The sequence below is a fragment of the Protopterus annectens genome, chromosome 16.part0, assembly GCF_019279795.1.
Source record: "Protopterus annectens isolate FY-2018-M chromosome 16.part0, PAN1.0, whole genome shotgun sequence".
NCBI classification, from domain to species: domain Eukaryota; kingdom Metazoa; phylum Chordata; order Ceratodontiformes; family Protopteridae; genus Protopterus; species Protopterus annectens.
In genome coordinates, this window is record NC_056750.1 from 541,420,546 (window position 1) to 541,447,453 (window position 26,908).

The 26,908-nt window shown below is 35.7% G+C and overlaps 1 protein-coding gene across 1 annotated transcript; it reads left to right on the plus strand.

Moving 5' to 3' along the window:
* Positions 1 to 649: 649 nt before the first annotated feature.
* On the plus strand, positions 650 to 26,471 carry LOC122790992 (pyroglutamylated RFamide peptide). Its single transcript, XM_044058718.1, has 2 exons — positions 650 to 719; positions 24,291 to 26,471. Exon 2 carries the CDS (start codon positions 24,291 to 24,293, stop codon positions 24,747 to 24,749), a length of 459 nt encoding a protein of 152 aa, XP_043914653.1. The 5' UTR covers positions 650 to 719; the 3' UTR covers positions 24,750 to 26,471.
* The last annotated feature ends 437 nt before the right edge of the window (positions 26,472 to 26,908 follow it).

The following is a 26,908-nucleotide window of genomic DNA, read 5'->3' on the forward strand; positions in this document are numbered from 1 at the left end:
TACAATAAGTTATGAGACAAATCACGAGGTAATTTAATAACTGCTGACACCTTTAGTAACAGCAGTCAACTTATGACACTGTAATTATCTTTCTCATGCAAGAACAGATGGGGATGTCAAAACCAGATGAATTACAATGCAGTTGTGTCCCCTAGACACTTATTTTTCTTATTATAATCCATACAAGTAAAGAAAAACTTAAGAAAACAATATACTTAAAAGGAATTATATAATGACTCACATTTTTTCAGTTTTTCTTGAGGTATAAAGTCAGTGTTTTTGATTATTTTACAAATATGTATGCATGCAGTTGATGATTAAAGGTGAAACGTGCATAAAAATGGAGTACATAAGACTCATACTCTGATTTCAAAACTAATAATTATACAAGTTCATTAGTAAATCCTAAACATCACTTATTTAGCAGATTCAAATAAAAAGCCTTCAATGATTGTGCCATGATGTGATGTATAATGTTACGCTTTTCTTCTCAGGCTTTGCAATGCCTTTTCCGGTCTGCAATGGAATCCTAGTGTCAGGAATGTTCGGTAATCAGTAACTATGGAAGGATGCTTGACAGAAGGGAAGTGGATACTATGCTGTCCTATATATAAACACCTAGAAGCACACTAACTTTAAATGTTTTATGGCCAGCTCCAAGAGTGTACAGCAGATCAAAAGGGCACGGATTCAAGTTTGTCAACTAAAGAACCTAAAAGGTAAGGGTTATTTTTTAATAATCCTTATTAACCTGAGAGCACAATGAGAAGATGTTCAAAAAACTGTGTCCAATAGTTATATTCTGATGCTTTAATTAGACATACAAGTACTTAATAAACTGTACAGTTTAAATGTTTCTTTATAGACTCATACAAATTAATATGAAAAGGAAATATTTTAATGAAGCCTTTTTCACAGAGTAAATTCCCAAGAGAAATCTCCTGTGCAGTACATATTCAGCAGGAGAGGTTTGCTTTCTAATTGTATTAAAACTGTTTGTAGCAGAAGAGTAGGCACATGCTGTAATATTAGCAGTGTCATGAAACAAATCAAATTTTCACGTTATGTGCATAAAAATTAGAAAACATTTGTTACAATTCCATGTAAAAACACCATAGCTAATGTGTAGTTTTGACAGATAGGTCAGCATTTATGAAATCAAGTTACTCAAGTTAGCTGGAATATGATCAAGAATTAGACAGAATATATCATTGATTGGCCCACCAATAATTAACTTCTCACTACATTAAATTGCACCCTTTCATCAAACAAATAGGTACTAACATAGCTGAGAGAAGAAACCTGCCTGAAAACTGATGAAGAAAGCCTTGTTGTTTCATTAGTGCATGCTATGGGAGACACCACCTTTTACTTAATTCGTTGGTGAAGAACAGAGCACACACATAGTACAAAGAAAGCTTATACTATAGCTTAGCTTTGCAGGGAGGCATTTTTGACTTCATTATAGTCAAGGCAGCGAGCAACAAGAATAATTTAATACATTTACTTGTTAATCTGATAAGTGAAATGGCGTTCTGCAGCCCCTTGTGAGCCATGAACTGAGGAACAAAGTGAAAGGGAAATTAATCAATTATGGGCAGTTAAAAATTGAATCTTCAACCAGCATTTTTTGGATGTGGTGATAAGCTAGGGTATTTTCACACAGTTATAGACAGACCATACAAACTCTGCGCAAACAGTAACAGGAGAACAAGATTGAATCTGCATCCTTGTTTTTGACAGTATACTTTTATAGTCAAAAATTCATTTTAGTTTTTTTTTTTTTTTTTCCATATAATAATTATGTGATGAAACTGGTCTTCAGAACCTTTTTAGCCCAGGCAAAAAAGGCAAGGATAAATAAAATTTCTGCAGATAGTTTAGTGTAACTAAACAGTCAGTGTATTTTGGGAGCTATAAAGAGACTGGAATATGCAGAGAAAACCCATGCAAACACAATGTGTTTTGTTCACACAGGTGAGCATATGAAAATAAATACATGCCATATAAGTAATATACGAGAATAAGTAAATGTTGCTTGCAGTAATATCACATAGCAATGGAAAAGTTGGAGGGTTTAAATAAAGACTGTACAATGCTGATACTTAAAATATGAAACAAGTGGTGTAAATCTATTTTTTAACAAAGGCTTAATTTTGCAGATAATATTTTTGAGGTGCAGATGCTCTTGTGACAAAAAGTAATCTTCAATTAACCCTGTCTTCTTGAATTAGTAGGCATTACAAAGACATGTGTAGCACTTCCTTGTTTAAACAAAATAAAAACCTGCTTATTACAGCAAGCTAGGAACAACAGGAAATACCCCACTGGACATAGTAGAATTGGTTTGAACTATTTTTCAGGAACACAGATCGTGAAGACTTAAAATTCATATCTCATCTGCTCTTCACACCATAATAAGATAGCAAGATTTAGACGTGTTTCCCATGAAATTCTAACTTGATGTCTTTGAAATTCATCATCTTGTTTATAGGTAGGAGTAACTTGTTGCTGTTAATGTTATTAGAAGCTTTTAAACTCTTGAGCCTGTCTCATTGTGTGAAACTTTGCTGAAAAATGTATGATCAGTGTCAAAAATGAGGGATATACACACACACACACACACACACACACACACACACACACACATAAATTAACATCCTTGACAGCATTATTAGTCTAACACTGGTGACAAACAAAGCATAATTCAAGAAAAGAAGCACTTTGTGCCATCTTTGAAAAAAACATCTACAAGTACAATGTGCCAACTTACAAATTATCTGTAACTTCTTATTGTTAATAATGCAAATGTAATTTGTAGTGTTTATGTCCTAACACTTCTTTGCTATTCCTTTATAACATCTCAAGTTTATGCAGCATTTGGTAGAATTATGTTTATAAATCCGTCTTCCCCTGCAGCGTACAGACTAGTTGTTTATTTTAAACTCATGTCTGTAATCATTACACGCGACAACCAAAAGTGCTACCAAAGGAGTCTAAAGATCTATCATACAGTCTATTTATACAGTTTACTTTTTTCAGATGTATTGCCATAACTATATACAAGTATAGGAGTTCCTCCATTGCCATCTTACCTATATCTTCTCAAATAACATTCACAAACAAATACTGTATCAAATTCAAACTACTGTTCAATATATATATATATATATATATATATATATATATATATATATATATATATATATATATATATATATATATGGGTCCCCTTCAGAAGCTCAACGTTTCAAAACTTTGAACTTCAAAAGGCCAAGACCATAACATTGAAGTTTTGAAACTTTGAAAGTTTTGAATGGAGATCGCCATACAGCACAGAATGGGAAATTTACCATTTTCCTTACTGTAGTGCGATCTCGGAGTTGGTGTATTTATTTAGCAGGGGGTGTGAGGTACACCTGTAAATGTAAAAAAAAATGTGCTTTTATTTTTTTTTTTATTAAGTTTTTGAAGTTTAAAAACGTCAGTCTTATGGTCTCAGCCAATTGAAGTTTGAAGTTTTGAAACTTCGAGCTTTTGAAGGGGATCCATTATTTATTTATTTATTGACATTTGTTGACCAGGAAAGTCCAACTCAGCCACAAAGAACCCATTTTCAGTGGAGGCCCGGGAAGAAATACTCCAAGTACAAGGTAGAACAAGTAAAATAAATAGTAGTATAGACATGGACTTTCAATAACAGGAGCTAATGATAAATAATAAAGAGAATAGCACAACAATAACAAAAAACACACACACACATATATATGATGTATCTTGTGTCACACTTCTCTCAATCATATTGCAAGCTATTAATATCAGAGAGATGTGTGTGTGTGTGTGTGTGTGTGTGTGTGTGTGTGTGTGTGTGTGTGTGTGTGTGCGCTGTATGTGGTGTGGCGGTGTGTGTGTGTGTGTGTGTGTGTGTGTGTGCGTGCGCGCGCGTGTGTGTGTGTGTGTGTGTGTGTGTGTGTGTGTGTGTGTGTGTGTATATATATATATATATATATATATATATATATATATATATAATGTATCTTTTATCATTCTTTTCTCAATCTTATTGCAACTAATAATATCACACATATTGCTCTTTGTGTGCATTTACATTATGTACTGAAAAAAGTTGATCTTAATTTTGCCAAGTATAAAATTAAAAAAAGAATAAAAGAATGGACTTTGATCCTCCTGGAACTTATCACCCTGGGATTTAACTGAAAAGTGGCTCCTTTCAGTTAAGCAGCTCATTTCGGGGCAGCAAATGCAAATAAATAGTATTACTATAAATGGAAACAAGAATGAATGCTGATGCTGAATCTTCTGGCTTGTTAATGATGGTAGCTCCTTCTCCTTGGCTCTGATATGATGGCATAATGGTGCAGATGTTAGCACTGCTACCTCATAGTTCCTCATTTACAAGTTTGGTAATGGCTGAGGTTTCTTCTGCATGGAGTCTGTACATCTCCCATCTGTCCAAGAAGAGTTTCAAAAGACATGCATTTAGGTAAACTGGATCTCCTCCAAATTGTGTGTGTGACTGAATGAATGTGTGTGTGTGTGTGTGTGTGTGTGTGTGTGTGTGTGTGTGTGTGTGTATGCTTTTTTTCCCCTTTGTTTATTCAAGTTTTTAATCAGAATATCTGTTTTGTTTTTGTTTCCCTTATGGTTGAAAATGTTTCTTTGAATCCATTCACTTACCTAGTTCACAAACAAATAAGCTAACCGACAGGTAAAATGGTATGAAACATAATGTCATCTTGTCCAGGTCATGTTTCCACAATGAGAAGAGAACTGCATTCCACTCAGGACAATCAGAAAAATATCAAAATCTCAGAACTTGCCCAGAGAAAATTAAAAAAAAAAAAAGAAAGAAAATCCAGTCTAGAAGAAGTTCCTTTTATAATAATGACTGAAAGAGAAACTAACTGCATTTACTATAAATTATCATTGCTTACTCATAGACAAGTTAAGCCTTGCCTTTAAAGCTTTGTGTGTTGATGTTTTAAGTAAAGTACCGGGTATTGAGTGTTTTTTCTTTTTCACCAGAAGCATCACATTATGTATCCTTATTTATGTAGTACCAGTTACTAATACTATCAAAATGGGCAGGTTTGTCTCACAATTAATTCCAAGAATTTGGAATAGAATAAGCAAAAATGGTAGATCTTTGGCTTGTTTAAAACATTGCTGGATGACTGAACTGGAATAAGGAAATGAATTTGCAACATAAAGGAATCTGCATCCTTGGATGGTCTTATGATCTAAATGCAGATGTAGTTAACTAAGATACTGTGACCAATAATCTGTTCAAATGTCTTACGACTTGATTTCTTTATATAGTTAGCATTACTCCTTTAATTTCTTTATGTATAACCTGTTCCTGTAAACAAATACTTAACTTTTACTTGTTTATTCCCTGTTATTCTTCAACCTGTTTAACTTTACCCAGTTTATTGTTCCCTGTTGCTACTGCTGCTTAGCTTTACCCAGTTTATTGTTCCCTGTTGCTACTGCTTTACTTTATTTTACTTAATCCTTCACACAGCAGTTTGCTGAATGTATTTCTAACTTTATAACAAGACATGATCTCTGTACTTATTTGCCTTTTATATGACCTATTTATTGAAACTTTTTCTTGCAAATTTATTGATGACCAACTTGTGAGCTATATTTATGAGTTTGTTCTTTATTTCCCTTTTATTTTTGTTTTGTTACTTCTATGCATTGCTTAATATGTAATTATATGCCACAGGCAGTGACTAAGAGGTTATACTTGTTTGTATTCATTTAGAGCTATGAAAAATAATTTTAAAACACAAAACACACACAAAATTGAAATGGTATACAGAAAAAAAATCAAACAATTACAAACAGGAACAGTATTCAGAATGCAATAGAAAGTGAAATTACACTACTGATAAGTAGAAATAGTCAACAGTTTGCAATAAAAATATGAGATAACATACCATAAGGCAGATTTAATTTACCCCGCATATGATTTATTAGTGCAAGTTTTAGACTACATCAGGGTGTTACATTTGCTGCGCACACTTGTTTACTGTGATACTGGAATGATGGATTAGCTTTGGGGACATGGGGAAAGCAGAAGAACACTGAACAAAACCTAAAGGACAGCGGGAACTGAGGAAGGAGTATGGAAGAGTAGGATAACAATAACAATGCAGGACAACTGAGAGAGAAAGTTTACAAAAATAAGATTTTGGTTCTTTTCCATTTCATAAGTATGGATCCAGTTTGATGTTCAATTAATCTCTTGGGTAATGCCATGTCAGACACAGATGTAATATGTTCACACAGAGGTAATATGTTTGTACTTGTCTGCTGCTGTCTTCCGCTTAGGTACCATACAAATGATACTCCACATGTAAGTCTGCATATGCATGTGTACGTGTTCTGTCTATAGTTAACTCTTTATTATAGTCCATATATTTGTGTGTGTGTGATTATATCATGAATGGTTGAAATCCAAAAAGAGTGACCATCAAATAAGAAATAATGCAAAACAACAAACGCTGAAAAAAAAAAACTTTCGACAATACAGTACAAAAAAAAAAAAAAAAACAGCAGCACCAAACATTTTTGTTTCAGTCTCCTTGCACTCACCATTTGGGGGAGGGAAAGCCCCCCCCCACACACACACATACTCAGTCTTAACTCATTTTAGCTAAGTACGCCTCCAGGCGTTTCTGCAGATACCTTATACTGTGCTTCTAGACATCAAATATTGCTTGTTCATGTTTGCATTAATAATTCTAAAACCATGCTACATACAAGGTATCTCAATATTTTATCGGGAAACATACATGATGGCAAACACAACTGTATTGATGTTTAACATTCAGAAGAGCTGTACAGGAGGGAATGAGTTAAATATATCATTTCCGTGGTCACACCACTTCAGAGAAGATTACTTTAATAAAACCCTTTCCATAACACTAACCAAAACACCAAGTGCACATACTACATGCAAAACACACTCACAAGCACAACACTAAATATATCCTCTTACGTAGCCCTTACTCTAACCCTAACCTGCAAACACTCGTATACACAATCCCAGCCCGCAATACCCAAACATTCAGTATATCCAAAAATTTAGAAATTAGAATCCAAAACACACACTTACCCACTAGTGATACATCTTCCTCCTTTTGAAATCTCCACAACTCAGTAATAAAAGCAATCAAATATTTATTATTATTTAATTTATTTTACATTTGTTTACAGGGAAAGTCCAACTGGACACAAGTCCTTTTTCAGCAGAGGCACAGGGAGAAAAGTTCCAAGAGTAACAAATACATACAATAGAGAAACAAATACAGCCAAGTGAGAAGCAAATACATACAATATAGTGGTTTCAAACACAATAAGTAGAGCAACAGTAATTTACATAAAAATGGTTGTTTACATATAGTGGATATATCCAAATGGTTATGTACAGTTAAAGTGAAACTGCCATTAGCGGTAGATCATGCTAGAAGAATAAGAGTAATGATAATAGAGTGAAGAGGTGGAACAGGTTATCCAGGGGAGTTGCAGGTGCAGAGCTAGGTGTTAGTAAGGTGCATTTTTAGGCATTTTTTAAATTGAAGTGTTGAGGACTTAGTTACTAGTGAGTTAGGTAGATTATTCCAGTGTTTGGAGATGTAGTTGGAAAAAAGTGATTCACCTGCTGAATTGTTAGCTTTGGTGGTGTGTAGAAGTAGTTTGTTGCTGGAGCGAAGGGGTCTTGAGGAGGAATATGGCTGAATGAGATCTTTGACTGCAGGTTTTTTTTATGAGCGATAGAGTATTTTCTGGCAGAGGTAAGTTGATTAAAAAGAAGAAGTTGAGGGAGTTCAAGCCACTTGAGCTGCTTAAGTGATGAGCAGTGATGTGACTTGTATGAGGCATTAGGGGCAAACTTGGAGATTTTATTGTAACAGGCTTTGAGTTTGGCTAGAACCTTCTTGCAGAGGTTGGCTAAGATTGGAGAGGCATGCAGGATAGTTGAGAGGAGGTGGGTTTTGTGTTATTTGCCAGAAATCTGTTGTTTCTATATAGGAGACCTAATTTTTTGTGAACTTTTTTAATGGATTGGGCAATGGGAAAATAAATAATCTGTAGACTTGACCAAACATCAACACAGTACACTCTGTAGAACAAATGACAATTTGACAAAGTGTACATCACCCACTGTAAAAGATTTTCTGAGACCCAAATCAATGAACCCATTCCATCAAGTTCTGGAATAGGAAGGAGTTAGTTTTGATGAATGGATTACAAATTATTTCAGCCTGTGCACCCTGACAAACTGTAACATGACCATGATAAGAAGCTATATATATATATATATATATATATATATATATATATATATATATATATATATATATATATATATATATATATATATATATATATATACATATATATATAGAGGTCTGGATAAATTGTATAAAAATCAACTACTTTCCTGCATGCTTAATTTGGTCAAAAAGAAAGCTGACCGACTTTGACATGAGACAGACTGTGCAGTCTTGGAGTTGTTATATTTAATAAGCATGGGATGTACAGGGGAGCTTGCCCGTATAAAAACTTTGTTTTCAATTTGCATGCCCCAAGGTTATATCTTAGAACATGTGTTTTTATATATGTTAACCTTTGAAACATAGAAATATCTTTATTACCAGATAATTTTTTATCATTCTATAAACACTTCCACAACTTTACTTACATGTTACCAGCATCACCATTTTGTAAGAACTTGTTGAAAATATTTTTTGAGTTATTGGAATTGTACTTACCATATTCAAAATGAAATATCTTATGATCTAATGATAGATGTTAGAAAAAATAGAATGGGTGGAGGAGACAGGATAAATGGTTTTGGTAAGGCAAGTCAAAGAAGTCTGATGCATAGTGTGGTACTAGGTCTCACTAGATTTTAATTAATTTATAGTTACGTGTGTCCTGTGATGAATTTGTGTCCCATCCCCTAATAATTCTCTGATTTATGCCCTTATTTACAGGATAGGATTTGGCTGCCCACAACCCTGAATAGAATAACACAGGTATTCAAAAATTAATTAATGAATGATTATGCATACATAAATAGATACACAGATAGATACATACACACATACATATATATATATACAGATATGTGCATATGCACACACACTTTAACAGTCATTACAGCCACAAAGAGCATCCTCCATGTACGTCGTATATAGTGCATACTAGACTGTGAATGTAAACTTTGAACTTGTATTGTGTGTTTGGTGTAGATCATGACTTAAAAGCCTTGAACTAGTCCACATACCTGGTTAACAAATAACTATATAAACACTCACTGACCCAAAGGCTTAATAATTAGTTGACAAGTGGCAGAATCCCTTCAGATTCAACTCAACTTCTTTCTTCCTTTATCAACTTTTAGTGTGTCTGAAGGCAGAAAGAAATATCTCATTTTAGTTAGGTACCCAAGTTCTTCCTTATACTCCTCAGAAGTCTCCTGTTTTAACTTATTCTTAGAAGCTAACCTGTTTGGACAGTGTATATCAAACCCCACCAATATTTATTATTCAATGGCTTAGTTCCAACAATACATAATAGCATTCATCTTAACACACACACACACACACAAATATATCTGGATGGATCTACTTAATTTTGTCGAAAACAGAACAAATGTTGAGTTATGAAATGTTGACTACAAAACATCAACAACAGGAACATCAACACACTGTTATACATGCACCAAGCAATAACCTTGGTGCATGCAAAATAGTAAAAAAAAAAAAAAAAAAAAAAAAGTAGACCTCCCTGTATCTATCTATATATCTATATCTATCTATCTATCTATATATATATATATATATATATATATATATATATATATATATATATATATATAGTTACTGATAATCTAACATATATGATACAATGTGTCTAAACCTTCTGGTATACTACAGTAATGAAACAAATTGCATTTCTACAAGCAGCAGATATTTGATATTTTTAGGTTGAAACTGCCAAGTCATTTGGACAAACCACAAGTTCTATAGGCAGACTCTATATATAGAAAAAGAGGTGAATTTATTTACATATGTATTTGTCACAAAAAAGCTACTGACACCCTAAGAAAGCACTAAAGATTGATAATTAGGTACAGCTCCTTTTGTATGAAGTGCATGCTCATTAATCTCTGTAAGCTTTAAATCTATAAAAAATGTATAGTATTCTGCTTTCTGTGACTCCTTTCAGTTTATCTACATCAGTAACTGGAATTTACAGATTTGTAGCACTGCAGTCTTTCAGAGAGTTAACTGTGATGTTAAAAAGAACTTATACCGCATGCATCATGTTTACCTCAACATGAACTGATGTTTACTTTGGAGCTGTAAAGCATGATTCATTTCCTAAATCCTGCACTACTCACTTCATCAATTAAAACAGAATTCTTAGTGTATTCTGCAAAACCAGAAAAATAGATTACAAAGCCAGCCCTGCGCCCAACCTTCCACAGAAGGCACACACACTCACGCACTCATGCCTAGGGCCAATTTAGTGTGTCCAATCCACTTTGGGATGTGGGAGGAAACCGGAGCACCTGGAGGAAACCCACTTTTTACAGCTGCATGTACAGTTAAACAGCAAACTGATTTTTCACAATTTAAGGCAAAATGTATTTCTTTAATGTTGAATTATGTCAATGTATTTTGGTTCCACTTTGATTATAACAATCTAATGTGACTGGAAGTGCGCATTATTCCACAGGAATGACAACAAAATTTGTAGTGTTACACAGGAATCATTTACACAAAGCATAATACAACTCTATAAGGGTATATATATGACCCAGAAAAAGATGTCATTGTTTTATGACACACCACTCACTTCTGCATTTAAAAGAAAAGGCTATGATTTTCATGCATAAATGCAATTTGCAGATAAGAGTGAAAAGAAATATCTAAACAAAATGATGTCTTTATTTATTTATAGCAAGATATAACATAAAAAAGCAATCTGGTCTTCCCTATACTCTGTGCTCTTTTAGCTATTTCTCTTTCTTTAACCAACTCAACTGTTTCTATATTTTCTTACTACCTTCTTAGTCACTCGTTGTTGAAATGCTTGTCATATATATATCATACCATTTTTTTAAACGTACTGCTGTGTTTACCGTTTATTTAGAGCCTCTTGTTATGACTGGAGTTTGCCACGTATATTTTTTAAGATTATCTTTGTTAAAGTATTTTATCCTGTACTAAATATTTAATTCTGTAACTTTGATTTGATTGTATTCTTACTGGGGCTTTTCCTCCCCAGGCCTCCGCTGAAAATGGGCCTTGGCTCAGTTGGACTTACCTGGTTAACAAATGTCAAAATAAAATAAAATAAATAAATAAATAAATAGAAGTGAAGACCACAGCAAAACTTCTGGTGATATAGCCTTTGGCAACGATCTTATGAGCTAAAAATGTCAGACATCATGTAAAACCCTCAATTCCAAGTAATTTTACCTATAGGAATTATAAATATCTTCAGGACCTCTGCTTTAAAATAAACTCATTAATACACTGATATAGCAGTTTATTTGAATTCTTTTTCATCATTTGTTTGGTCAATTTACAGGGCTCATCAAACCACAAAATGATCAAACCATCAAAGTACAGTGTCAAACCTAGGAAGTAAGCTGCCCTCCCACTGCAGAACCCATGTTAGTACTCATTTCCAAGGTTTTAAAACAAGAGAAGGGAGTGGTGATTAAATTGCTTTTCTGCAGAGCTTATGCTAGGGCTTGTTTCTTGGTTTGCTGGGGTGAGTTTCAATTATATCTATCTGATGAGTTCTGGGTTGACGAATCCCCAACTCAAAAATACATATGTACATGTGTGTGTGTGTGTGTGTGTGTGTGTGTGTGCTAACCCTAACTGTAATCCTAGCCCTACCCCTGCCTCAACAGTACCTATTCTTCTTCTTTCAGCTTTTCCCGGTTAGGGGTCACCACAGCGGATCACCGTCCACTCATGATTGGCAGTGGAGTTTTACGGTGTCAAGTTGCCAGCCCAGCGCCCAACCTTCCACAGAAGGCACACACACTCACGCACTCATGCCTGGGGCCAATTTAGTGTGTCCAATCCACTTTGGGATGTGGGAGGAAACCAGAGCACCTGGAGGAAACCTACATGACCACAGGGAGGACATGCAGACTCCGCACAGAAGGCACCCCAGCCAAGGATCAAACCAGAGAACCTCTTACTGTGAGGCGGCAACGCTAACCGCTGCACCACTGTAAAAATCTCTTCCTTAACAGTATCGCTACCAAGACAGCACTTGATCTCAGTTTTGTAATCAGAGTTTACAAGGCTTTTAAGTGAGAGAGAAGTATTCAATGTTTTGTGATTTGCTCTTGTTTGGTGATTTGCTCTTTGTATTCATTCTGTGTTTAGCGATTCTCTCTTTTGAGTTTTCAATCTTTTATGATGGAATCATAAATAGATATAAAGCACCGCATTCCATCCTTTCTTTCCCTGGCCAAGTGTTTGTCACTCAGTGTTTGCTAACAAACTCCTTTCTGACAGCCTTGTTTATCTGATCTGCTTCTTAGATAAACCAGGGTTCACCATGTCGGCTTGTTCTTCCTCTCTGAGAAAGGGATGTAACATTATGATATAGCAAGGTACAGAAAGCATGACATCATTACCTGCAGATTAGGGTGTTTTTCTGCTGCCCTCCTTATCTTTCTCCTTATACTTTACAGAAACGTGCTCACCCGCTGTCTTCTTACCTTAGCTGTCAGCCCTGACAGTCCAACTCTACATTTCTGGCTTCCATGAAGAAGCTGTTGTTGGGCAAGAGTTTCAGTCCTTCATCTGCATATGACAGCAGTAGCAATGTTCTGCATGCTTAACTCCCTTACAGAGTGACTGGTTGATGTATGGGCTGATCTGCACTGCAGAAAAAGGCGTGTGGTAGAACAAGAAGGGAAGGCATGAAGGCTTGTGTAATAATGCATCATTCAGGATCATGTCTAAATTAGCAGTACTATGTTCACAACATAGTACAGAACAAAGTGGATGTTTGAAAGCACTGGCTTAGTAATTGACAATTCCTGACTCACCATGCATAGTCACATACAAACATACAAAAAGGCTATGCTCCTATCTGCCTAGTGCTATCACCACTGCTTCAAAGTCTATTCATATCCCCTTAGCAAAAGGTGCAGAACAGGGGGTAAACTGTGTCAGAGTGGAGGTTCACCTGTTTAGTGTATCACTCCAGGAACCCTGTTTTTCTTACCTATAACCCACTGAAGTATACGAGAGGCCACAGCTAAACTGCGGATACATGGTATAAGTTATTATAAACAATCTAGCCTATTTCCAGGGACTGACTTGCCATTCAACCAATCCAAAGCTTGCATACCACTTTTAATAATGCCATGTTGTCTTCAAATAATCTTTTATAAGTTTACATGAAGAAACCCATCTCATTTAAGAACATTAGTTAGCCTGTTCTATATAATTGGTTCATTGCATTCTGAGTTGGAGGTGCACATGGGTCACAACTTTTTCTTTGTATAAAGGAGTACTGTTTAGCTTGGGTCATTTCACTTACAAGAAAGACTGTCAGAGCTCTCTCTTAGTTTTGAACAGGCTGTTGAAGAGAAAGATGACAGCAAATAAAGGCATGTTCTGAAGTTATAACTAAGGGAGTCCACAAATGTAACAGGCTGAAAGTTTATAAAATTTATAAATATTTAATTACTTGCCTTTTTGTTTACAGAAAATTTATACTAAGCCATTTCTTTCCTTTTTTGATGAAGCCTGAGGGAAAATGTTCTGCAAAGCTAGTTGTAGTTTAACATACAGAAAAGGCAATTGCGTTTTAATGCACCTGACGGCATTTTGACTGTTAACTGTAGTTTACTAATGAACATATTTTATAAGCATTTTTCTTATGTTGTATTGAGTTTTTAGTTTTTAACTAAACATATTTGGAAACCCTGACTTTCATTGACAAATGCCATAAGAGTTTTAACAATTCCCTCGACTATCAGTTGGTGGGACAGATGGTGCTTTAGTTCAATGCCTCATTGAAAGGACAGCACTAAAATGTATGGTAACTGTTGTGCTGCGATGTAGTTTCAAGACTTAACTATGAATTTAGTTGCCTGGTGCTAGAATAGAACCCATGGCCTTCTAATCTTAATAGTATTAAAGTTAAGTGTTCAACCTGCTAAGCCACTGTTTTGCATTTTGTGTTATTAATTTCGAACCTGCCTTTGACCTTCAAGCCCATACGTGTCACCTCTACATTACAGTAAAATTATGTTCAGGATTCTGTTAATCTATTATGTCTAATTGTATCTTGATGCTATATGACTGGTGATATCCCCATCTCTCTATAGGCATCAGAGTGGCAGAGTTATAAGCATTTCTGCATACAGCCCAAGAACTGGGCTTCAGTACTGGCCTTTTGTGCCACTGTCTCTTCTCTTCATGCTTGCATGCATTTTCTCTGGTTATTCCAATTTCCTTGTATTTCACGAAAGCTATGACACCTTATTGGATAATCTAATGTCTATGTTTGCCTTTACCCTTGTGTCCTAGATCATGGTGGAATTAATTTTAGCTTGTTAAGTAAATGAAATAACATGAAATTAAGATGAACTGTGTGTCCCCATTAACCACCGTGCTTCTCGCTTGTATACATATATAACTATGACCCTAGAGAACTCAGTTATGCTTCACATATATCTGCCATTTTCTTCTTGACCAATAATACTCTGTAAGTACTCATACTGTCTACTGCCACCAACAAACAATCAGTATGTGTATGCTTTTTTTGGATCCTGCACCTCCCACACCTACCAAGCCACGATCTCCCATGTTACATTCAGTATTCATTGATGATGTTACCTTATTTTTTAGCGACCTAAGATCCATTGAGATCAGTTCATCAAACCATCTCCCACTGACAACACAGGCAGTTTTGTTGTAACCTGAAAGTTAGTTATATTGGTGTAGAGGTATAGGAAATAATACCACCCCCTCCCAGAATGGGCTGTCAGGAGCTTGCCTTCCACTTGAAAAAGTGCATTGATTTGAGCACTATGATTAAATGAGATTGTAGGAAGACTCATGTAAAGGAGAGTTGACTAAATGTATCATATCCAAGTCGTTCATTCCACCTAGACACCTGGCATGAAGGAGAGGAGAACAGTCAAGGGTCACGGGCTCTCATTAAGGGAATTTGGAGATTTTCTTTCTTCTCCCAACACCTTTATCTGTTGGCTGCCATATATAGTGCAAGACTCAGCATGGACACACACTTGTGCATACCCATTATACTGTGTTATATAGAAATTGCCTCCCTGGCAGGCTCATGCCATCCATGTCCCACCCTTTTACAGGGACCATGCATCTGTGGTCCGACTCACAGTTGTTGCTCTTGTAGTGACACGTACCATCTCCTACCCCATGGATGGGTGGGCCAGTGCTAGCCACTCATTCTTTTCCCCCTCCCCTGCTGGCTTCTCCAGTATTTGAGACTGTAATCAATCCTCTTCATCAAGGCAGTAGTTAGAGCTTTATATCTGTAAGTGACAAAGTCATCAAGCATAACTTAGTCATTACAGTACTTAGAAACCAGCCTGTCTCTTAGCAAGACAGATCACTTTTGAGCTATGCACTGTTGGTTTCGCTTACTTCTGATCCAGCTCTGCTCAGCAGAAACATCCATATTGTCAACTAGATCCCTTTCTATTTTTCCCGAGATAGAAATACACAGTGGGTCTGAAAGTATTCTGATGTTGAGAGTTTTCAGAATGAAGTCTACATTCCTTATTGGCATGTGAGTACCAAAGCCAGATCATTTTACAACCTTCCTTAATCCGATCTGGCGCTTTCTTAATGCTTATGAGTGCTATTTTGCTACTAACCCTTCTACTCAATATCCTCTTTTCTTTTTAATCTTCCTAGTCCCAGCAGAGGTCTGGTTTGGTGGAATGTTGTTTTTACCACGATCTTTAAATATTACTGCATCAAAATATATATATATATATATATATATATATATATATATATATATATATATATATATATATAAAATGTTAACTGCTGCTGTCTATCAGTGAATATGGATGCAGAGCTCTCTAATTTTGATACTTTCAGTGTATTTTCTGAGGTGGAACATTGGTTGCAATAGACCTGACTGCATCATTTGCACTCAACTTGAAGCCATTATTGCATCATTTTATAAACTGTAGTTTCAAACATCAGAATAGTTCTTCTTCTACTTCATGCAAAAGATCTTTGGAATTCTGACAAATCCATTTTATTTAGTTCATAGGTAGGTACTAAGCTATTGGCCTTAGAGCCTATATAAGCCTAGCCAAACGGTACCCTGGCTTACGCCACCCAGGAAAATTATTTTCCTATACCCCTGTCAAGCAGAGCCACAGAAGTGATCCCCAGGGTGAATTTCCTATCTCCCATCCAATCATCAAGATTTTTCTTGAAAAGTACTAATGAGGAGCTTTGTTTGATACAGATAGGTAGTTTGTTCCAAAGTATGGGAAGTCTCTGGGACAGGAATCTATCCCTCCAGCATGTTCTGTTTATTGTGGTGACAAGGTTTAGGTCCCTAGAGCATGTAGCTCGAAGGGATTGGGATTTCTTTAAGTGGAGCATGTCCAACAGCTCTGGGTTTGACATAGCTTTGTATGTTAGGCAGAGATCGTCTCTGAGTAGGTGATATGCGACAGAGTAAAGTTGGAGTTTTTTGAGATGGTCTGCGTAGGGCATCTGTTTGAGGCTGGTAATCATCTTTGTGAGGTATTTCTGCTGCCTTTCCAGTTGTTGTAGATGTCTTGTGAGGTACATACCAAAAGGGGCGTTGTACTCTATAATGGGTCTAATGAGTGATGAGTAGAGGGGAACAATGACTTCTTTTTTCCTGGATGAGAAACTGTTTGTGATGAGGTGTGCCACATAGAAGGATTTCCTGACTACTGTGGTGATGTGATTATCAAAGGAGAGACTACTGTCCACCTGTGTCCTAAGGTCTCTTATCACACTTTCAGTGTTAAGTAGACTACTGCCTATGTGGTAGTTCATGGGTACAGAACGTTTACCAAAAGGGATGACAATGCACTTTTTTGGCATTGAGCTTGAGGCCATGGCTTTGACACCAAGCATCTGTCTCAGTGAGGGCCTTTTGTAAGATGCCCACATCGTTAGGAGTTTTGATTATGGCTCCTAGTTTGCAGTCATCTGCGAACTTTATTAGCTAAAGACCTTCTGTTTTAGCCTGTACTTCAGAGAAGTAGATACCAAACAGGAGAGGACCTAGGACTGAACCCTGTGGTATTCCACTTGTCACTGGCCTGAAGTTGGATTTAGAGTCTGCTACGACACATTATTACCTCCACAGTAGCACTATGAGAGCTGAAAAGAAGGACACTGTATCCTTAAATCTAGCAGCCCAAGGGTAAAAAATATGCAACGCTGACTTTGTCCTGTGGATAACGGAATAATAATAATAATAATAATAATAACAGTGCAGTACTTCTACTAGTCATACTTTCAAGTTACAAAACATAAAAAAGAAAAAAAACAGGAAATAGTTTTGTTACTTGCTGGCAAAAACATTCAAAAGTATTGTACTTTTTGCTTAAATTTTAATTCTTTTAGTATTAAAGATAGGTTGACCACTTGGGGAAAAAAAAATCAATGTGCATACCAATGAATTTCGTGAAGAAGTAACAAAGGGATAACCCAAAGCGTGACAAGCAGAAACACAACACATTTGAATACTTCTTTAATGTGTGCTGGTAACTAAATGATGTGCATGTGATGTATTAAAGGAGATAGGCACTGTCGAATATTCCATCCATGTGGTAAGCAACACAAATGTACACGTTAGTCCATTTAGGGTTATGCAGCAGCCATGCTAAGCTGTATTCAGTTTCACTGACATCGCTGGCAGCTGTCTATATGACTCAAGTTTAACAAACATGCATAATAAGAGCCAATTAGTCTATGAAATTATTTCCTAGCTAACAACTCTGCTTAATTACTAATTAATTATCCCACTGTTTATGTGTATATCTCACAGTTGAAGTGCCCTGCAGGGTTTTGTTTGGAATTAGCAGTTTTCATTATGCACAGTTGTAAATCTGCATTAATGCAGACATGCTGACTAACAGATATCTTTCATTCATGACAAGTTCTAAAACAGCTACAACATGAATCGATCCACCACTTTTTCTGCATAAATGTTCCCTTGAGCTGTTTTCTGATAAAGAACACTGTCATCTTGTGAGATTCAGCCATATTTAATCCAGAAAGAATGTACTTTACTTTTTAGCTGAAGGCCACCTTAACCCTGGCAAGAAATGTTGCATTTTCAGGACTAAGATAGAGTGCTAGGAATGTAAGTAGATTTGTAGTATTGTCACACTTATGTTAATATAATCCATCTTTTTATCTATGTGATTAAAAGATTAACTAAAAAAGTGTTACTTGAGTAGCACCAGTCATGTACAGTGTTGTCATGCCCATGACATAAGATTTATCTGCTCTTGTTCTTGTATATAAGCAAGCATTAGCACACAATGTGTCCTGAGAAGAACAAAACCAGATCCATTTTAAGCCACAAGATCCTTTACCTACTGCATGTTGTACCTTGATGCGCTATTGTTAGAACATAACCCAAACTTTGAAGTGTGTTAATGTACTTATTAAATTCCTCCTTCCAAAAGTGCATAAATAAAACTGAATAGCATCTGAATCCAAAAGGAGAAATAACTACAGGAAAAATGGTCCCCCAGTATATTCCTTCTGCCATTTTGAGTCTTTCTCTCTCTCACACACACACACACACACACACACACACACACACACACACACACACACACACACGTATTAAAAAATGTTGTTCACAAGTTGCTAGTGTACCCTGCTCAGATTTGCAGACTTGTACTCAGTTATAATGCAGTTCACAACCATGCATAGTTAGCAAGTCTCTGACTCCCGATATTAAAGACCACATGCAAATATGTCTAAATATATTATCATACAGTATTAACAACAGCAGGTGGGCATTTGATTGAGTAGACTGTTTGGCCAGATTCAATAATGCCTACACTAATTGTATTCAAGAACATCCCTACCACATTTTTTGTGCTTTCTAGTCACTCAGAAAGATTACACTAAGTGTACATGTAGTCTACACTTTGTGATAATCTTTATGAATCCCTGCCAATATTTAAAGCTGCAAGAAAATCAGTAGGAAAATTAAAATTAGGAGGAAGCTGTGTGTTATGCCTGTATTGTCTGTTCACGCAGAACAGTGTACACTTAGTGTAGGCATTACTGAATCCTGGGGTGTATCTGCACAGGGTTGAGTTGTGCATCTAGAGTCTATTCACTCACAGAAACTGCTTTCGTTTCTGAAATGAATAGGTGCGATGTGGCTAACAACTGCACCCTTCATGAAAGTTGTGTAATATGAACACCTTTGAATCGTCGTACTATGTGACTTCTGTAATAATGACGACACACCTACAACATCCATGTTCGCTTGCGCATTGATGCACTGTTAAGTTGCAAGGTTTTATTAACTGCTCAGATGAGCAGAGAGATTTTAAGAATCTGCAGTAGGATGCCAATTAAAATAAATAACTAAATAAATAAACAACTGTGTGATCTTTCCACTCATAATAACACATACAAAGACAAGCTGCATATTCAGTAATAAAACAAGGAGCTGAATTCAGTTAGAACACTTCCTTTTCTGATGACTGTTCAGAACAATGACTAGATTATGTTGTGGGAGCTGAACATGAAGTTTCTGCAGTCCTGCATCTATAAAATTAAAAATCATATATGTGTGTAAGAGATAGAGTCAGAATAACAGACACAGTCGGATCAGAGGGACTAGTTTTCTATTTTTTTAATGATTGCTTATTTCTTGTATTACTTATGCATCTTAAACATTTCTGTTTACATATTTGTTTTGCTAGTGAAGGTTCTATTTAAAGAGCCAAATAAGACACTCAAATGTGTGATTTATTGTCTGATAAGAGCATCCCTGTGGTGCTAAAGGCACTCAACACATTCCCCTTATGCTTCATTACATACCACAGATATATTTTTAACACAGCACGAAAGCCTGATACCTTATTACACACCATAGATGTGCCTTTATCAAGCATTATAAATGGTCAAGAAAAGCTGGCAGCAGGTTGATAGTTACCTGCGTGTGGATTAATTTTTTTCCTTGAAAGGGGAATCTTTGTGCAGGCTGCCTAGACCTCATAGTCAGCCAAAATATCCCATCTTCCATACAGCCTTTAAATCTCAATGGCAGACATTTTTTTTTCTCATGACTAATTCAGACCTGGAGTGAAAGATGATTCTGCCCTGCAATCAACTTCCACTTACTTCTTAGGAAAGAAAAAAATGTCTTCACAAAAAAGTAAAGACAAAAAAGAGAAAGTCTCAAAAATAAAAAGTGTTAAAATGAAAACTGTAAAAACACAAGGCTCAGCTAGAAAGCCAATAAAACATGAAAAATACATTTTAAACATTATTTTAAACAAAGGCTGATAATGTTGCCATTTTGAGCTCAAATTTTCAACATAACATTGGTGGGCCACCATCACTATCTGAATTTGTGCAGTTCTGATCCAAAATATAATTTGCAAAAATCACTGTAAAATAACAATTACAAATGAGATGGTATAACAACACACAGAAATAATGCAGAAGGATCCCTAAAATGACTACTCTTGAAATTTCATACCAAAATCCATATAGTTAAAAAGTTATCTTGCACAAAAATCCATTAGTTAAAATCGATCATGCACTTCTTAACATTAATTTCAATAAATGTCCATAACTGCCAAAACATAACATTTTGAGCTCAAATATTCAGCATACATCTACATACATGTATGAACAACCTACACTTAAAAACTATAACACCAAATATGTGCAGCTGAAATCCACAATACAATTTAGGGAAACAAATGTAAGATGACCTCTGCAAATTAAATTCTGCAGCAACACATAACAGTCTGATAGAAGAGTCCCAACAAGGCTCATTTGCTCTCTTATGAGTCACATTTAACTCTTAAAGTGACACCACAGTCACCACTACCCACAGAGTTTCCAAGGTAAAAGGGAAACAGATGTAGGTTGCCAAGTCTTTCAACTGTATCATACATGCATGATCTCACATCTACAGGCAGTTTAGAGTCCCTATTCTTCCTTATGGTATGTCTTTGGAATTTGACAGGAAATTAATATAAAACTGAACACGATCACCACGAACAATAAAAAATCCAGTGTTTATTTGTTGAAATAAGCGCTTTCATGTACAAAACCTAGCACGCTCCTTCAGATCTTACTAGAAATATCAAATCTCCACACCTAAATACTAAACTCAATAACACATAATTGAATTATTATGGTGATTAATCAATAAAAAACATTAAAACCTTAAAGCAATAGAACTCATATAGTGCAGTAACTAATGGCAATAATGAATACATATTAATTTAACAAAAACTATTATGCTCACAATTAAAACATGATAATGACAATGAATAAAAGAGGCATAACTATATTTCAATATATATGTTTGAAGCATATATAAATCAAAATCATAAAGTCTAGTTTCATAGCAGCAACAATGAATATACTACATTCTATCATCAATAATAAACGTTTACTAGATAGATAATTTAACCCTCTAGCTAAAAGATATATATTGACTAACCAAATTAGTATTCAATATCTAATATTTATGAGCCTCCAATATCGGCTTAATACTAATATGTTGGTTCAATCCTGGTTCAACATGAGCTCTTAACTTAAAAATCCATGAGAGCTCAACATATTCCAAATAGTTCATATTATTGCCCCCTCTGACAGTTTTATTCACTAACTGTAGTATTCTAAACCTAAAGCTATGGTTAGCATGCTCAGCAACGTGCTTAGCCAGAGCATTCCATAGATCTTGTCTGTTTATATCATAAATGTGGTTATATATTCTATCCTTTAATTTTCGAGAGGTGATTCCCCTCATAAAATGCGACACAGTGTGTACAGGTTGCTAAATAAATCAAATTCTCATTGTCGCAACTAGCATAAAACCTGGGTATGAAAGTATATTCAATTGTAGGATGTTTAAAATTCTGTTCTTTAACTATAAACTTACACATCTTGCATTTATTACAACTGTAGGTACCTAACTTATTTGCCCGGGAAATATCCCGTTGAACATATGGATGTTCCACACATAAAATTCTTTTAAGGCTCTTGCTATTCCTATATGTAAATTTAGGTATAGGTCCTACAATATTTAAAACTTTGGGGTCAATTGTCTGTAACTGCCAATACTTCTTAATGATCTCAACTATTTTATTATTGTCATTAGTATATCTGGTTGAAAAAGTGACCTGAGCCTGATGCTGTAAATATCTCCTGTTGTTAAAATTCATGCCCCCATTGCTGGGCGTTGATCCCTCTAGAACCATATTCTGAATTTTGTCCACCATAGTGCTATTATAGCCCCTGTCAATAAGTAAAGTTCGCATAATATTCAATTCAGTTTGCATGTTCAAAGAATCCTTGCAAATTCTAGTAATTCTAATGCATCTAATGCATTGTCCCTTAACAATATTGGGAAAAACAAATCTAGGATGCATCCTGATATAGTGCAATAATGCATTCTTCCAGCAAGGTTTTCTAAATAAAGAGGTGGATATGTTGCCACTAAAATCCTTAGTTATACTAATATCTAGAAAATCAACTTGACTATATGAAAAGTCCAATGTGAATCTTAAAAAGCTCGTAGTTGATTCTAAATAACCAATGAAGGCTCTAAGCTCATTCACACTGCCCTTCCACAAAAATAGTGCATCATCCACAAACCTCCTATAGAAAATCATCTGTGCATATGATATATTTTCAAAGAGAAATTTCCTTTCCCAATAATTTACTACCAAATTGGCATAGGAATTTGCACAAGAAGTGCCCATAGCGACACCCCATTTCTGTGCAAATAATCTATCCTTAAACATGAAAATATTATTATTCAATACGATCTCCAACAATGTGCAGACAAGTATTTCTTTGTTAGTATCGACTTCATCAGTTGAGCATAACACCTCTCTAATTGCTTCAACACCATACTCATTAGGAATAGACGGAAATTAGGAAAAACTGGGGCACCCTAAGAAAACCCACTGAAATTCAGGGGGGGACAAGCAGTCTCTGCACAGAATGCATCCCAGCCAGAACTAAACTGGAAACCTTTTGTTGCAAGGTGGCAACACTATCCGCTGCATCAATGCCCAGCCCTCCAGAAAAGGCTACCCTGAAATTGTTATACCAAAATTCTACAAAGTTAGAATGTTATAGCCATGCAAACAATCTATTAATGTAAGCAGGTGAAATAATTGTTTTACATTAAAATATACTACTAAATGTATAATTACCATAAATAATAAACAGAAAATACAAAAGACAAAATCCGAAACAGTTGTCCTTTTTATAAGCGCAGTAGGGCACTTGGGTGTGAATAGTACAGATATTACTGCACACCCAGGGATTTTAAGGCCCATCCCTTGCAGCACATCTGGGCATATGGTAATATCTGTACCACACACACCTGCACATACGTCATTACATACAGAAAGCACAGTACCTCATGTCATATTCCTTACTTGTGATGCCATAACTTATAATCAAGTAGAAAGAGACTGGCTCTTTCTAGTAACCTGTAATGTGATAGTGACATGAAAGTAAGCAGAGAATGGAAAGTGTTTTTGTGTGGTGTTTTTCTACTTGTCAGGCTTTTTGTAATAAAGTTGAAGACCTTCTGCTTAATAACACAACAATCAGAATATCTGTGTAATGATTATTTGCTTTCTGTACATTACTATTAATAATAAGCATATTACCACTTTAAGGGTCTCATTCAGAAGCAAGTTATTAGACCAAGAAGACAGATCAAAACGGATTACTAATGGAAACAAATAACATTGCTTTTCATTGCAATTTTGTTTAAGATGTAATGAGAGAGTTGCTGTAATCTATGGCAAAAATGCAGGATGCATTGTATATACACCAATGAATGTGCAGCTTGGAGTCTGGTCTATCATTCACTCATGGTATTAATTCATGCTGGGAACAGCTGCACTCATACACTGGAGCTGTTACTGCTTGTTTCATTATGAAATTTAATTTTTTTCTTCTTCTTTGCAGATGAAAACATATGTGTTATCCTGTCTTGTGTTCCTTGCACTGGGAACATGCTTTCCCTCTGAATCCAGTCCTTATGTGGATAAAGACCTGAGAGATATTTTGGACAACACAATGTCTCTTAATGTATTAAATGAAGGTCTTAAAAGCTATATACCTGAATTTTTCGCTAGCCCCACCCGGGCAAAGAAATCTGAAGATGTGGATTCATTGCTTAGTGTGGCCAAAGAACTTCAAGGATTTGGCAAGGAACGAGCAGGTTTCAGGTTTAGGTTTGGAAGGCAGGATGGAAGCAGTCCAGGCTCAGATAAAAAATGGAGCAATGACCTACTAGACCTGCTCTTCCCATCACCCTCTACTGATTCCTGGAAAAGAAGTGGAAGTCTGGGATCCCTGGCAGAGGAGCTCAATGGCTATAACAGGAAGAAAGGTGGCTTCAGCTTCAGATTTGGGAAAAAATAAGTTGCTTAGTATTAAAGTGTTTGGCACATGCAGTGGTTTGTGATACATACCACTTTCTTTACAAAAGACTAAATTTCTTATAATCATGCATATACCATACATAACAAGATTTTTCTTATAAGTTATTTTTCTTTTGCTTACTTTTTATGTCACAGGTAGATATGAACAAGTAAATTAACATTTAAAGACCAAAGTGGCTGTGTTTAAGGCATTTTGCTTACACCTTTTCTCTTGCCTACCTCAAACAGTGATTATGAACAATAGAATATAGCATAAAACTAAAAAAAAAAAAAACTCAGAAGACATTTTTTCTTTGGAGTTTGTTTTTTAAAAGACTAGGCAGGATTATTCCACATTAATCCAAAGATAAATATTAATCAATGAGTTACTATCTTTTACTTATAGACTTTAATGTATGTATCAAAAGATGCTGGTTGCACTAAAGGTGCATACATCTAACTCTCTATGCTGTATACAGAACTTATTTTATATTCAGTGACTTAACCTAAAGCAACTCAACTACCAAAAAACACATTTTATTTTTTTTTTCCTAAATTCGCATCATGTGTTAATGTTTGTCACCAACAGTATCTGCAATATATGGACACTAAATTATTTTGTTATATTAAACATACTGCATGTAATTGTTTTTCTTTCAGTGATACCTGAATAACTTACCTTTAACATTTGTCTTTGGTGTCTTAAATCTCAAAGTCTTCACAAATTCATTTGCAATCTTGCCATTAGCTCCTTAGTTGCTGAGAATCATAATGGACCTAAGTGCAGTTCTTTGCTTTAACGGTGACAGATAAGATGAAGGTATGTGTGTTATTATGTAAGATTTGCTTTGTATGTGCATGTAAGTGTGTGTGAGAATAACAGTCTAAAAGGACTCATGTTTATTAGTGACACTTCATCCCTTTTGTTGAAATGCATGTGTAATACATGTCCTTAAGGATATTGATTCTGCATACCTGGAATACTTAACTCATCTGAATATGTTCTATACAATAGAATGGTAGCTTCAGATAGAGCCACCAATGACAACAGGAGTCTAGTATTAATAAGCTTAGTTACTTTTTCTTAGCATAATGCTGCTAGCTATTGCAGAGGATTAAGGCTCTCAACTGTTAAGGAGCTGCTTCCAGTATTCAAGGGTACAGTGTTTGATTCCTTCCACCTCCATTGGTATACTGTGTGACCCTGAGCAAGTCATTTAATCACACAGTACTCTTGGGTCACCACAAACAAGGACACTTTCACCCAGTGAACTTGCCTGGTTAATAAGTAAGTGCTTCCTTTCGTTCACTTGTATAGTTCTCCTTGCTCTCCGCAGTTCCTATTCATTTCACCCAGTTACTAACCTGTCCAGTCAGTGCTATTCTTCAGCAGAGGTACCTAGCTGCCTTAAAATACAGAGCCAATGCATCAAATTATGTCTTCTGCTACCATGACAAAATTCCATCTGTTCATTTCTCCTTTGAGTTACAATGTGTGCCATGCTGCCCACATAAGAAATGTGGACGCTGCAGTATCCATTACCCCTCTCATGGCCTTCAATAAAGGCAGCTGCTATTGATTCAATTTGTGTTAGTTAAGAAGTAAATAAGAAGTGATATGCAGTGCCCTGTGAAATCTGTAAACCTTGAATACCAAGATTTTCCTTCCCGGGACTCTGGAGAAGTGCCCTTCTGTCCTCCTCCCAAAACTGGATGACTTACATGGCAGATGATAATAAAACAATGAGAGTCTAAGATGAGGCAGTCATTTAAATCAATCTACTAAGCTTCTAGGACTTAATTTGTCTGATGCATACTGATATTACTATCACAGATGCAGTTTTTAACCTATTTTTAATATGAAATGGTTCACCATCACAAATATCTCTGCTTGACACACCTTTTCAGAAATAAATCCTAAAAGTTGTCCAGCTATGTGTCATAGAGTGATGGTGGCCAGACTGTGACCCAGACAACTCAAGACTGATTAGCAGTATGAGTGCTGCAGGAACCAGATGGGGAGAACGGGTGTGAACATCATAGGGGAAGGATGTCATTTGACTTGCTGCAATACTGACACCTACTGGTGAGAAAAATATACTGAATGAAGCATATGAGTCAGGATATATGCTTGGCTATGTGAAGCTTCATTCATATGGG

Excerpts from the sequence above, each read along its gene's own strand:
- LOC122790992 (XM_044058718.1), top strand. The coding sequence starts at position 24,291 with ATGAAAACATATGTGTTATCCTGTCTTGTGTTCCTTGCACTGGGAACA.